Source organism: Lingula anatina, chromosome 6 (genome assembly GCF_051362555.1).
Source record: "Lingula anatina isolate TDL-2025a chromosome 6, LinAna3.0, whole genome shotgun sequence".
Classification (NCBI taxonomy): Eukaryota; Metazoa; Brachiopoda; class Lingulata; order Lingulida; family Lingulidae; genus Lingula; species Lingula anatina.
The window spans coordinates 20,371,526-20,384,140 of record NC_141772.1 but is presented as its reverse complement, the minus strand read 5'-3'; the positions used below and the strand labels follow the sequence as shown (position 1 = coordinate 20,384,140).

The 12,615-nt window shown below is 34.6% G+C and overlaps 1 protein-coding gene across 1 annotated transcript in view; it reads left to right on the top strand.

Annotated features, from left to right (window-relative positions):
• The window catches only part of LOC106160152 (interleukin-17 receptor A), a 35,548-nt gene extending 23,359 nt beyond the window's left edge, over positions 1–12,189 (top strand). The window contains exons 2-11 of the mRNA XM_013536670.2: positions 1,418–1,445; positions 1,873–2,040; positions 2,374–2,510; positions 3,511–3,649; positions 4,312–4,478; positions 4,710–4,763; positions 5,305–5,416; positions 5,853–6,143; positions 6,766–6,894; positions 7,150–12,189. Of these exons, the coding sequence (XP_013392124.2) occupies positions 1,418–1,445; positions 1,873–2,040; positions 2,374–2,510; positions 3,511–3,649; positions 4,312–4,478; positions 4,710–4,763; positions 5,305–5,416; positions 5,853–6,143; positions 6,766–6,894; positions 7,150–8,540 (2,616 nt within the window). The 3' untranslated portion in view covers positions 8,541–12,189. The remainder of the gene's footprint in view (positions 1–1,417; positions 1,446–1,872; positions 2,041–2,373; positions 2,511–3,510; positions 3,650–4,311; positions 4,479–4,709; positions 4,764–5,304; positions 5,417–5,852; positions 6,144–6,765; positions 6,895–7,149) is intronic.
• Positions 12,190–12,615: the final 426 nt, after the last annotated feature.

The following is a 12,615-nucleotide window of genomic DNA, read 5'->3' as shown; positions in this document are numbered from 1 at the left end:
TGACAATTCCCAGTCCCCATGTGTTTTGTAAGTCTACTAAAAACCTCATACATGAATACTTAAAAAAAGATAAAGCAAAAAAAGAAAAAGGTATTTTATAGAAGGAAGTTGGCAGACACACCAGTGTACATTACAGCATACATAATAACATACATTTTTCTCTTTGTAATCAGTTTTGCATTTTTGGTAAACATATCTCACTAAGAAAAGATAAAATGCATGTTATGTGATACCCCTGTGGGGGAGAATTGTTATTGACTTGAATGACAAGGATTGGGCATATTTTCTTTGAGTGGGCAATATATTATTAAGTTCAACTTCCAAGAAATTGTATAATTTATTACTTGTTTCATTTCTCAGACAAGTCTTTCTACATACAACTGAGTGAATTGTCAAAATATCAAGGAAGTTATGGGCTGTTATTGGATAGCACTTGAGGGATTCATTAAGTCTAATAGAATCTTAGTTTGTCAGCCTTTACTGGTTCTTGTTACTAGCTTTAGCTATAGTAGGATGTTGGCGACTATTTTCATAATAGTTTAGCTTGGATGAAGAAGACCATGTGCATTCCTTATTATTATGTTTATTATTATTTTTTACTTATTATTATTTTGCTTAACAATGTGATAGATTATATTGGGAATTTTTTTGATTTGCAAATGGTCTGAACTTGTTGATGCAAAAGTCAATCATTTCTAAAGAATCTATACACATTTTCTTTCAGTAATTGTTTTGTTCTTGATGGTGTGCATATATGTTTAGTTTATTATTTAATCATTGCAAATTATTATTAAGTAAACAAATGTCAGATTGACTTGTGAGATAACTAAGTGCATATTCAGTATTACCATGAGCCAAATCACAAAAAAAGAAAGAAAATGTACATGTATGTAAATGTATTTGTAGAAATTACAATGTACTAGTAGATATTGTATGCAATAGTACATGGTTTTAAGTGATGGCCTTGTAAAGACCACTGCTACATTTATCACCAATAATGATAGTTAATTGAAAAGAAAAAAATTAATGAGATCTTAGATTGTGTTGGATGAGATGAATATCAGTGAGATCGCAGCTAAAGCAATGGTTTTTTCAAAAAGCAACAAAATTGGAAAATGCAGTTTGAATGCCACAGAATTACAGAGGTTGTAATCAAGTAGAACATTTTCTGTTGTTTAAGTGCAGCAGTAGATATCAGTCTTGAAAGATAGGAAAAGCTAAATTCATTGACAAGTGCTGCAGTTTTAACTGCATGACTCAGACACTTTGAATCCTCAAACTTTGTATATAAATATATTTAAATTTAAGTATATTTATTTATATTTATTTCATCTAATACCAAAATATATTTTGAAATTTTATTTTGTATTTCAAGTCTAAAATTAATAACTTAATTGTATCTTTTTTTATTTTGCAGGGCTTCCCTCACCTGAAATGTACTGCTAGTAAGTTGACTTTTAAAATTACCAGATACTTAATATTATCATGAAAATGTTAAATGAAAGTGAAATGTTTGACCCTTAGAAAACCCAAGCAATTACGTATGGTACACACAATAACTCGAAAAATTGCTTATTAATTTATAAAAATGGTGTATATTTTGAATGGTTTTTATACAGGTCATTGATGGCAAATAATCCTTTGGTTATTTTAAATATCATTTTTCATTCACTGCTTTATAATGTTTGACATTGACAATATTGTAATGGAAAAATGTAAAATACAAATTAAATTTAATTAAGGCATGAGTGTCTGTCATGTACATATTTAGCCATTGTGTTAAAATTGATCAAAATATCTAATGACACATTTCTGTTGTATTTATTGATTTATTTTATTTATTTATTCATTTCATCTGTTCCTTTTTTGCAGGTAAAAACTGTTTAGATGCCTGGATATCAAATTTGACGAACAATAATTTCAATCCTAGTGCTCCCACTGAGTTGACTGGAGAATCTTTCCTAAAAGATTATGTTTACAAGGGGCGTACTTTTGATAATTATCCTGCTTTCAATATCACTTGGAAGGCAGCTGATAATGGTAAGAATTTTTTAGACATGAAAATAAACCCTATATCATTGTCAAATAACAAATAAGTTTTAAAAGTGTGTGTGTGTGCAATTAATTGCCTTGTATAGAAGGCTGAAATTTTGTCTTTTGGCTTCTTTTTTAGACTGAAAAAAATGGCACGCGGACAGTTAGCTGCTTTGTGAAATTCAGCTTAATTGGCTAAATCTCTGATCAGTAAGGCAAAGATATAAGTGGAAAAAGACTACTTAAAGCTTTGTGAAATGAGTTGTTTTAAATAATGTTCCTTCCTTCCAAAGAGAATTATATATAACAGAATTAGTGACCTTATTGTTCACCTTTCAGCTGGATTCCGTTACACCAAGGGATTTAAAGTGACCATATTGTTTTTAAATGGGTACAGAGTGAACGAAAATATATGCAGATTCTACAACATGACTGACGCTGTCTGGAATGATGCTGATCACATGAACCAACCAAGAGTAAGTGATGCTTATTATTTTTATACAATCTTGTTTAAATGTGTGCAGTATGTTTTGGGCCAAAAATTTGGAATGATCTACCAAACGAAATCAAACAATGTGTTAGTCTGAATGCAGTGAAAACAATGCTTAAAAAATGGGAAGTACAAGTGCAAGTGTAATCTCCGCAACGAATATGGATAACAATAAATTTAAACCGAAACGATGTCTCAGTGTAAACATAATTAATTAATTAATTAATAGCTATGATCATGTATCATACCATGTCAGCTGCTAGGCCTTATTATCCTGTTGTAATTTCAATCAATAGAAGTAGTTAAAAATAGTAGTAGTAAACATGGTATCATTATCTAACTTATTCTTTCGGTGAATAGCTACTCAGCTAATGTTTGTACTTTCATTCTTTCCGACATGAAATAAACTTTATTGTATTGTTTTGTGAACTTAGATCTGATTTTTTATTGATGTTTGTACTAAAAACATGTACACTAACTCTCTCTCTTTCTCTCTCTCTCTCATGCACACACACACACACACACACACACACACACACACACACACACACTGATTTTATACGTGCCCACTAACAGGACCATGCAAAATAACATGCACAATAACATTCACAAGCACGTGAAGTAGGTACGAAGAGATTCTGATTCCTTGCATGAATTATATACCACTGTATTGGCACATTCAGAACAGAGAATTTGAGTACTAATTAACTGATCCGCCTATTAAATATGGCCGACCCTACTTCAAAAGCAATGTCGCTAATTCCATGATGGTCTCTCCTTCTTCACACACTACGTCGCTGCAGGGGCCCACCATATAAACCTCTGAGACAAGAATTAATCTGTTTAATGGTGCATTGGGACTCAGCGGCATCGCTTTTGAAATGGGGTCGGCCATATTTAGTCGGCAAATCTGTTAGTCAGTGGATGATCTTCTTCTGAATGGCCACTGTGATAAATGAATCATAAATAATTTTCTTGTGTTTCAGCCCATGTTTCACTTCTTCATAAATAACCTTCCTGAAAGCACAGACTGCTGGGTTCAAGTTTGCAGCCTACCCATGCCAAGCCCTGATCGCACTCAACCCTGTGTACATATGTTCCAAAGTACATTGGCCAAAGACAAAGGTGGGTTTTATTCAGGGACTTCAGATGATGACTCGATCTTTGAAATTTACTGCTATTATATTATATTATTAAATAAGTAATAAATAAGTGGTAGCAAAAAAAAAATTTTTTTTGAAAACAGGCTAACACACACACACACACACACACACACACACACACACACACACACACCGGTATATATATATACTTCTATTCTACACAGTAAACACAAATGATGCAGGTTTGACCCTTGCATTGGAAGGGGGTCCATTTTTGTTTGAGTCAACCAGGGAGAATAATACATTTAAGTTCATATTTATACCATAAACATTATACCTTTATATAGTATTTAAAAAAACAAGAAAGCAAAATTTAAAAAGGGTAGAAAAAAAAGCCAGAACAATTCTGCAATATTTTATTTTGCCATTGAGGCAAGTCCCACCAAAGAGCATTACATATGTATGTGAAATCACTAGACTGAGATTGACTGAAACACTAGAGAGTAACATCGCAAAAACAGGTTTATAAATTGTAATTTTGTCAACAGTTTTGAATATGGTTTATACTAGTCAGAGATGATTTAGAGAAAAAGTGATGAAATTTCAACAATTTGAAAAATCATTTTTGTTTTAAAAAGGTCTTAAACACGTTGCCCAGTATAATCAAAGGAAATTTGCTTTCAGACCCCAACACATTATCTGGAGCTTTATGGTACACAACGATACGTCTACAGATAAAATCTGCTGAACTGGAGGTCTATTTCCAACCCAAGTCTGATATCATTGTTTATGATGTGGAACTGCTTCATAATGAAACCAGTAAAAAAATTAAGAGTAATGATGTATATGAGGTAAGTGTAAGAATACAAGTCTTTGAGAAAAAAGTAGGTAATCATGCAGAATTATGAACTAACATAGTGTTATTTTTCCTGATATTGCATTCTGTGCAATGTGGCATGCTCAACACAAAAATAAATAAATAAATAAATAAATAACACACAGTTATACTGAAATAAAGAATATGTGTATTTGAACTACAGTATTATGTGCATGTGTTTGTAATTATTGATTTTAAATTCCAGAACGATCCAAGAACTTATTTTCCCACTCCTTGCCCAGGGAGATACAAAATTTGGGTAACTATCTTTCCCGTGTTTATATTCCAAAATCTGGAGAACTGATGTTGTTAAAAATATTTGGTGAAAAATAATTTTATTTAATTCATCCAATTTGGGATCAAAGAAAATGTTTTGATGATGATAAACTTTCAGTGATGAATATTTTACATTAGTTAAGAATATGAGTTGTTTGAAATTTGTTAGCAACCAGGAAATGTGCTACATGTAATAATCTTTTTATCTTATCTGATATCAAGATGTGTTTTTAAGAAGGAACCTCAGACTTTTAAAGAAATTTATTAAATCATTTCATTAATGACTCTTTTGAATATTAGGGTCTTTAAAATGAAATGTTTCTAAATCTTATTTAAGTATTTTAGGCATATTATAGAATTGTACCCCCGGTAATTAATATTTTACTGTTTTTTTAAATTTGCTGCTCAGTTGTAGTTTAGACTTAAAATGTTGTTTATATTACTATTATTATTGTGTGGAATGATCAAGTACCATACATTAAATAAATACATGCGCCTCAGTTGTTTCCTACACACCTTTTCAGGTAACTCCCAAGCACACAATGGGGAAACTAAATAATCGTTGTGTGTGCACAAATACAGGGAATACATGTGAAAACCATTGCACCACTACTTCCCTGGAGTTTGAGATAAAAGGTGAGGACAGTGTCGGTTTGTGGAAACAGTGGCCTGTAACTGAATACATTTATGAATTTCTACTGATCCAGCGTCAGATTTAGACTCGATTTAGTGGAGGGCTATGTTATAATGATATAATGATATAATTGTGTTTATTAGTGGTTGTCATATTAACTGTGAATAAATGTAACTTGCAACGTTACCAGTGAATAAGTTGTCACATGAAGCAAAGTTTAAGAAAAAAAGTTACAATAGCAAATGGTCATGTTATTGTTACTGTCGCGACTGATAATGTAACAGTGCAATATTATATGGTTACCATTATGCTAACAACTTAAATTTGAATACTACAAATGTTACAGTTATCACATTATCAACATCCAACTTCATTGCAGATAATGTTAAAATTCAGGAATTTAATGATTTAAACCATACATGGTAAATTTCATTCCAGAATCTGACGTCAGTCGAGAAAAATTACGCCAGTGCAATCTCAGTGTAGAACTTCCTCCATCCACTGCCCAGGCCCCCAATATTGTTTCTAAATCACCAACACCAGGTGGCAGCAGTAATGACTGGACAACAGGTGGCACCACCAATGCTGTCTCTCCCAAGGTTGGAGCAAGTAAAGGTGCGGATAGGCCCTCCAGTGCTGTGGTGCCTGCTGTGTTAGGTGTACTTGGAGCAATGATGTTGCTGGGTGTTGCGGCACTGTTGTATTGGTGGAGAAGGAGGCCGGGTTACAGTGAGCAGTTTTGATTATTTTAGAACTTCAGGAGTAACTCCATGTTTTCCAAGGGCAAAAATTATAAAACTTTCACATACATGATTTTCTAATCACACATATTTTATTTCTAAATATTAATATAGCATTCGTATTGCTTTTACTGCATACTGTAGCATAGAAATATAGAGTATGCTACTTTTTAATTTTGTTGCTACTTGTACCACTGAATAGGAAAGTTCTAATTTGAATAAATTATGACTTATAAAATACAGTACTCTTACCAGTATCTGTAAAATTCACAATTTTCCCCCACTGAAAAGATTGAGTAATTCCTGCACTAGTGGTAAAATATGACTGTCTGGAATGTTAATTCTGGTCCCTTGCAGAATGCCAGTAAAATTGAAGGCTTAATTTGTAGATTTGTTCAGTAATTGGCCATTTTTTCTGCATTTAGGCTAGTTAATTTTTTGATCTTGGAGAATTCAGTGAATGCACCAAAATTATTCGGAATTAATATAATAGTGCAGTCTAAATAATATGATGTTGACACTTTCTTGAGTACTATATAATACGGTATAGACCAGCTTGAATAATACAATAATGCATGGCTTAATAGCATGTTTTTCTTTTTATTTAACAGGAATTTCTAGCGGGGACTCTGAGAAGCCACTGACTATTTACCCAAACAATAAGCCTAAAGATGGGAAAAAGATACCTTTGGTCACTGTGACCCCAAATCCCAATCCTCAGACCAGGATCACCATGCCTGGTATGGCTGGAATTTGTAAAATCACGCGTTAAGCATTAAATTGCTCTTCATGACAATTTAAAAAATTTATAATGCATGAAAACTAGCTGGGTGTGTATAAGAAACCATGAATGATTCATATTTCATTCCCTTGTTCACCTATCAAAGTTTTTGATACATGGTCTTTAAGTCACAAAATGCTGATTAATTACAGAAATCTCTCTTACCTTAACATTATAAATTTCCCTTTATTAATTCTGCTGCCCCTTTATTTAGATGCAGGAAAACAGTACTTTGAGATCAGCAAAACAAAGACTGTGTTTTTGGTGTATTCGGATGACCATGAACGTCACAGAGAAGTAGTCATCAAATTTGCCAATTTCCTCAAGTTCCAATGTGGCTGCGATGTCATCCTTGACCTTTGGTCACACCACGACATCATGTGCGAAATGAAAACGGGCTGGCTGACCAAAAGCTGTGATCGAGCAGACATCGTGCTTATCATCAACTCCGAGGGAGCTTACAAACGTTTCAGAGCACGGCAAAATGGAGAGGTGTACGACAAGCTTGAAAACCAGTCGCCTACATCTGACATGTATCTACAGGTGATCACTATGATACGAGAGCGCTATTTCAAAGAGACTACTGTGCCGTGTGCCAAGTATGTCAACGTGCACTTCGGTTACACACCTGACACTTACATCATTCCGGACATCCAACCCAAATTCTTGCTAATGAACCACATGGAAAGCTTGTTCTTCCACATCCACGGTATAGAACAGTATCAACCAGGAAGCAAGTATACTGTTGAAGGAATCAGTGATCTGGATTATTATTCTCAACCAGAGCAGAATCCAGAGGGAGTAAAGCTTTATCAGGCTATCAGAGAGGCAGAGAACTATTTTTCAGAAAATAAGAACTGGTTTAATGAAAGGTATGGTAAGCCAACGCCAGTGAGCGTTCCCCGATTGGGACGATCCTCTTCTCTGGACCCCTTAGATTCTGGCCTTGAGAGCCTCAGACCAGAGAATCGAGAGGAGCTCCGCACAGGTTGTCATGACAACACAGCTTTGATGATAGACGAAGGCTTGGAATCAAGGCCACAGCTGTGGATACCCCCCACTGAGCTACAACGAACATCTCCGGAGGATTTTTTGGGACCAGCGTCACCAACGCCTGAGGCTTTCCAATCGCCTCCCTCCTTTCACGTTGCACAGTCGTTAAATGCCCGACGTCAGCAGCAGAAGCAGCTGGAGGACAACAATTTAAAGCAAGGTCAAGGTCACCCTGTCTCTAATGGCTGTGTCAATATTCCATCGCTCAAGGACTCACAGTTGCCCAATGGACATGGCCCACCAAAAATTTGGATACCCCCGACCGTTTCATTTGATTCACAGAGTAATGGCTGTCCTCAATTCATACCACCAGATGACAGCAGCCATGATGGCGATTTTTCTCCTTACGAACCCCTGGCTACTCCGAAGTTCATACCCCCAGTCTTCCCAGATAATGCGAGCGCAACTTTCAGTGAACAGGTGAGGAATATCAATGAGGCAGGGTATGATGACTTTGACACATTGGTGGACAGTGGTGACTTGAGCAAACCAGCGGTCAACATTACTGAGGAAACAGCCTCAGTTGAGAGCATAGGAGGCGTCAGTTTATAATAGCTGAGTCACAGTGATATACTATTACTAGTATTATATATTTGGTATATACAGTATACAATCTATGAGCAAATAATTATATGTAACATAAATGTACAGAGTATAATATTGTAGCGTGGAGATATTCTTAATCAGAAAGGACATGAATTTTAACAGTGGTACATGTAATTGTTTACACTGATTACATGTCCCATTTTCCCCTATTTTGATATTTTTTAATCCCAGTCTGTGGCCAGCTTGAAATTAAATGTGATTGCCTGAAATTGGTATTGGCCACAAATAGGCCTTGTGTTCAATCTAAAAAAGTACTTGAATTTTACTATCACACTAGTAATGTGTGGAATCAGAATAACTGTTAGTATAATATTATACAGAAATCTGCAAGTTTAGAATTTTGCAATAGAAGACAGTTGAAAACAAGTCTTTAGACTTACACATTTTTGTATTTGATATTTGGATCTGAAAAGAATTTTTTGAAAGGTGTTTACAGCATGGTGGGCGGGGGAGGACACATGAAGTGCTTTGTTATGACCATGGCTCCCCCATGCAGTTTTTTAACTGACTTAAATTTCAGACTCTGACAGTGAAGGGGAGCATGGTGGGAAATGCTTTATGAATTCAAATAAGTTTTAATAAAAATTGGAGATATATTATTATAATCATGAGCAATGGGCAGTGCTGCTGTACTTTATTACTTCATGTAATGTGATGATATTTATTATTAATAGTGTTACCTTCTTTATTTAGAGGCATTTTAGGTTCGAAATAAGAGTAACTGAAATGACTTTTGAGATTTCTTTATGGCAATAAATATATCTAGGTTGGTACAGATTTATTTTGTAATACGTTATGAAAGCAAACTACTTATTATCTTAAGGTTTTGTATTCCTTTATTCAGTAGGTATACCCAATGTAGATATTAATGATCTTTTTATTTTTCACAATCTCTAAGCCCACTATCAGACATGGGGAAACTGGCTGTCCAACAGGTCCGACCTCCAGAAATGCCAGAGGACCTGCAATATTCTTGATATGGCAGGTTCTTGGGACTGGGAAGGTTTTTGTGAAAATTCAGTACGTAAAAATAAACCACATGATAGCATAGACAAATGAAAGTGAAATGCTTAGTTCCGACCAGCGCAGAATTCAGAGGAACTGCAGATTTCTTGTAGTGTGGCATACCTTTAGTATTTCCAATGTCTTCCCCATGTCTGCCACTAGTGTAAATTTGCTGAATCAGATGCCAGGAGAAATTCCCGGCCTCTGGCTGGAGATTTTCATTCATATTATTTGCATACTTACAGATATAATATTGTTTTGTTTACTTATTCTTATGTGATAATACCCAGTAGGGCATTGACCTCTTTGATGTAGAAATACGTATTCAGAAAGTTATATCTTCTTTATATTTTTTACACTCATTGTTTCGTTATAAGATTTGCTTAGATGTGTGGTATAGAGCAATATGAGGAAATTGTATGGTGAATGGATGGCAAGTAGTTGATAATTTTTTATTCAGTCTTTATTCAGCTGCACTGTAGTACTTGTTATAAGTCACTGTATTTTTGACAGACAAAAAAATATCCAGTTTATAAATTTGCAAAAAAATTTTTAATTGCTTTACACTTTTGATATTTTGGTTTATACCTGTATTGAAATAGATGTTGCACTTCGGTTTAATTTTCATTTTAAAATTCCATATTGCTCATTTTGTCTCCACTTTCCTGTGTTGTACAGTGGTTCTAATGCACATGCAAAGTACATTGTAAAGCAGTACGCTTCTTCATGGTTGCAATGGAAATTGTCCAAGATATCTGAAAGGGTGCATTCCATATCTAGCCCTGTATGGAGTCTCACTAGATTACTGCCAGCTTGGCCAGCTTAAACGTCTGTCCCGCCTACTAAAAGCTGTAAGGGGGTAATTAACTATGGTGCGCGCTCGGCTGACTGCAATTTAGTGTGAAGCCCCAGGGAGTTAGGTCAATCTAAATCTATATCTCTGGATGGATCTAAATCTCTGGGAATGCACCCATAGACTGTACACATACAAATAGCATGTAATCAAGTGAGATTTCACTTGATTTATCTTTAAGGAAGGCTGTCTGAGGTTTGTACAGATTAGGCATCAAATAAGATATCCTTCAGTATTTCAATAATAGGGAAAATGCCATTATTTTGTTGTGAAAAATTTGTGTATGTAAAAATTGTCATGTACACAGTTTATTGTAGAATTATTCATATACAGTGTCATCTGTAACATTAAATTTTGTCATATTAGTAAGTTATAAAATTATATTTAAATGTTTGCTTGTTGTCAGTGAGAACTTTAAAGTATATAATTCATTAGATTTAAGGAAGGTAGATAACAAGTTCTAGCTCACAACTTGACAAATATTATGATTATGCATGTCTTCCAGGTGATAAAAGTGCGTTGGCCCTAATAAAAGACATGTTTTAAGTCTTCAGGCACCCGTTTCACAAAGTACTTAAGACTGAAAAAGGTCCAAATTGTTAGGCCAAAATTAAGCTAGGACTGAAGTTTATAATCATTATAATCCAATTAAATGAATGCTAGAATTATTATTACAAGAAAGAAATGCTTTGTGTTACAGCATTCTGGACATTTAATAGACATTTAGGTCTAAGGGCTCATTCCCTATGAACTTATTCATCTACGTAGATTGATCCAACTCACTGTTGACTCTCCCTTATTACAAACATGCCTCCTCCTGGTGAAGACTAGAATACAGAAAAGCTGGTTATTATGAGTACATTGGAAATGAGGTGTGTTAATCTGTTAATGTGATTGCATTCAGCAAGAGTCCCTGCAGAGTTGGATTCATGTATGTAGAGCAATAGTTTCATTGGGAATGAGCCCTTATTGACCAACTTTTTGCTTAACGTTTTTTTCTCTACTTGGCTCCATATAACTCTTTTGTGGAGGTTTTTGTTTGTATTAGCTTGATAACATATCATATTTTTTAATGTGGATGTTTAGGTATGCTAGGCACGGAGTGAAATTGAAAAATAGGTTGTGCTGATACAGAATGTAATTAACTCTCTTTTGACTCTTCACGTTTTTTTTTTTTTTATTATTATTATTATTATCTCGGTCCCTTCCATGTTTGATGATATTTGCATCTACTTGCACTTTTGTCATGGCAATTCCTAATCCCCCATTTTTGCTAGAAGAAAAGGGGAGGGAATAGTATAATATCCTGGAAAATACAGTATATGTTATCAGTTTGTCGAACAGATATTATATTTTTGTACCCAAGATATATGTTAGACGGATTTAACACTTTGGACTTTCTTCAGTACCATATATAGGGCGCGACTGAATGACAGTTATTGAGGTGAATGACAGGTTATTGAGGAGTATCGACCCTCATTTGTGCAAAAGATATATAGAAAGGGAAAAAGACCTAATGCTGATTATGTCGACTTCTCAAGTAATATCGTTATCATATGATAACAAGATGTATGGCAATCATACAGAAAGTGAAATAGAATTTTTTTTGCTATTAATTATGCTGATTAAGTGTAGATCAAATAAATAAAGAAATGTGAGCATTGAGCTCTACATTTTAATGACTTCCCATTTTTAATTTCATTATATCTACTTTTCACAATAAAGCAGTTAAAACTATATACTTTTGTTTTTGTTTCAATATTAGAGCCAGTAGGGAAATGGTCTAATGAGCATGTTTTGTCTATGCATGGCAACTGCATTAAAGGACAATGGTCTCACCGTCAGAATGGCCTGAACGGAACATATTCTTTAGAAAACATGCCCAGCTAACGATATCTTTATCCAAATACACAAATTAAAAGCTCATTTTGTAAATTTTTGGCTTTAAAAAACGTCCTATTTGCTCGGCCTGGGAGTTAATGAGCTACGTGGTCACGTGGTCCGATGACGACAATCGTGCCACCGCAGAAGAAAGCGTGCTTAGCTGTTGAGCTGCATTGTCTACTTGTAAGATGACTTTTCTGCTTCTGAAAAAAGTTAAATCTCATTCAAATCTTTTACCCGAGGGGTTTAAATCCTCGTGAAGATGTGTAAAACCATTTC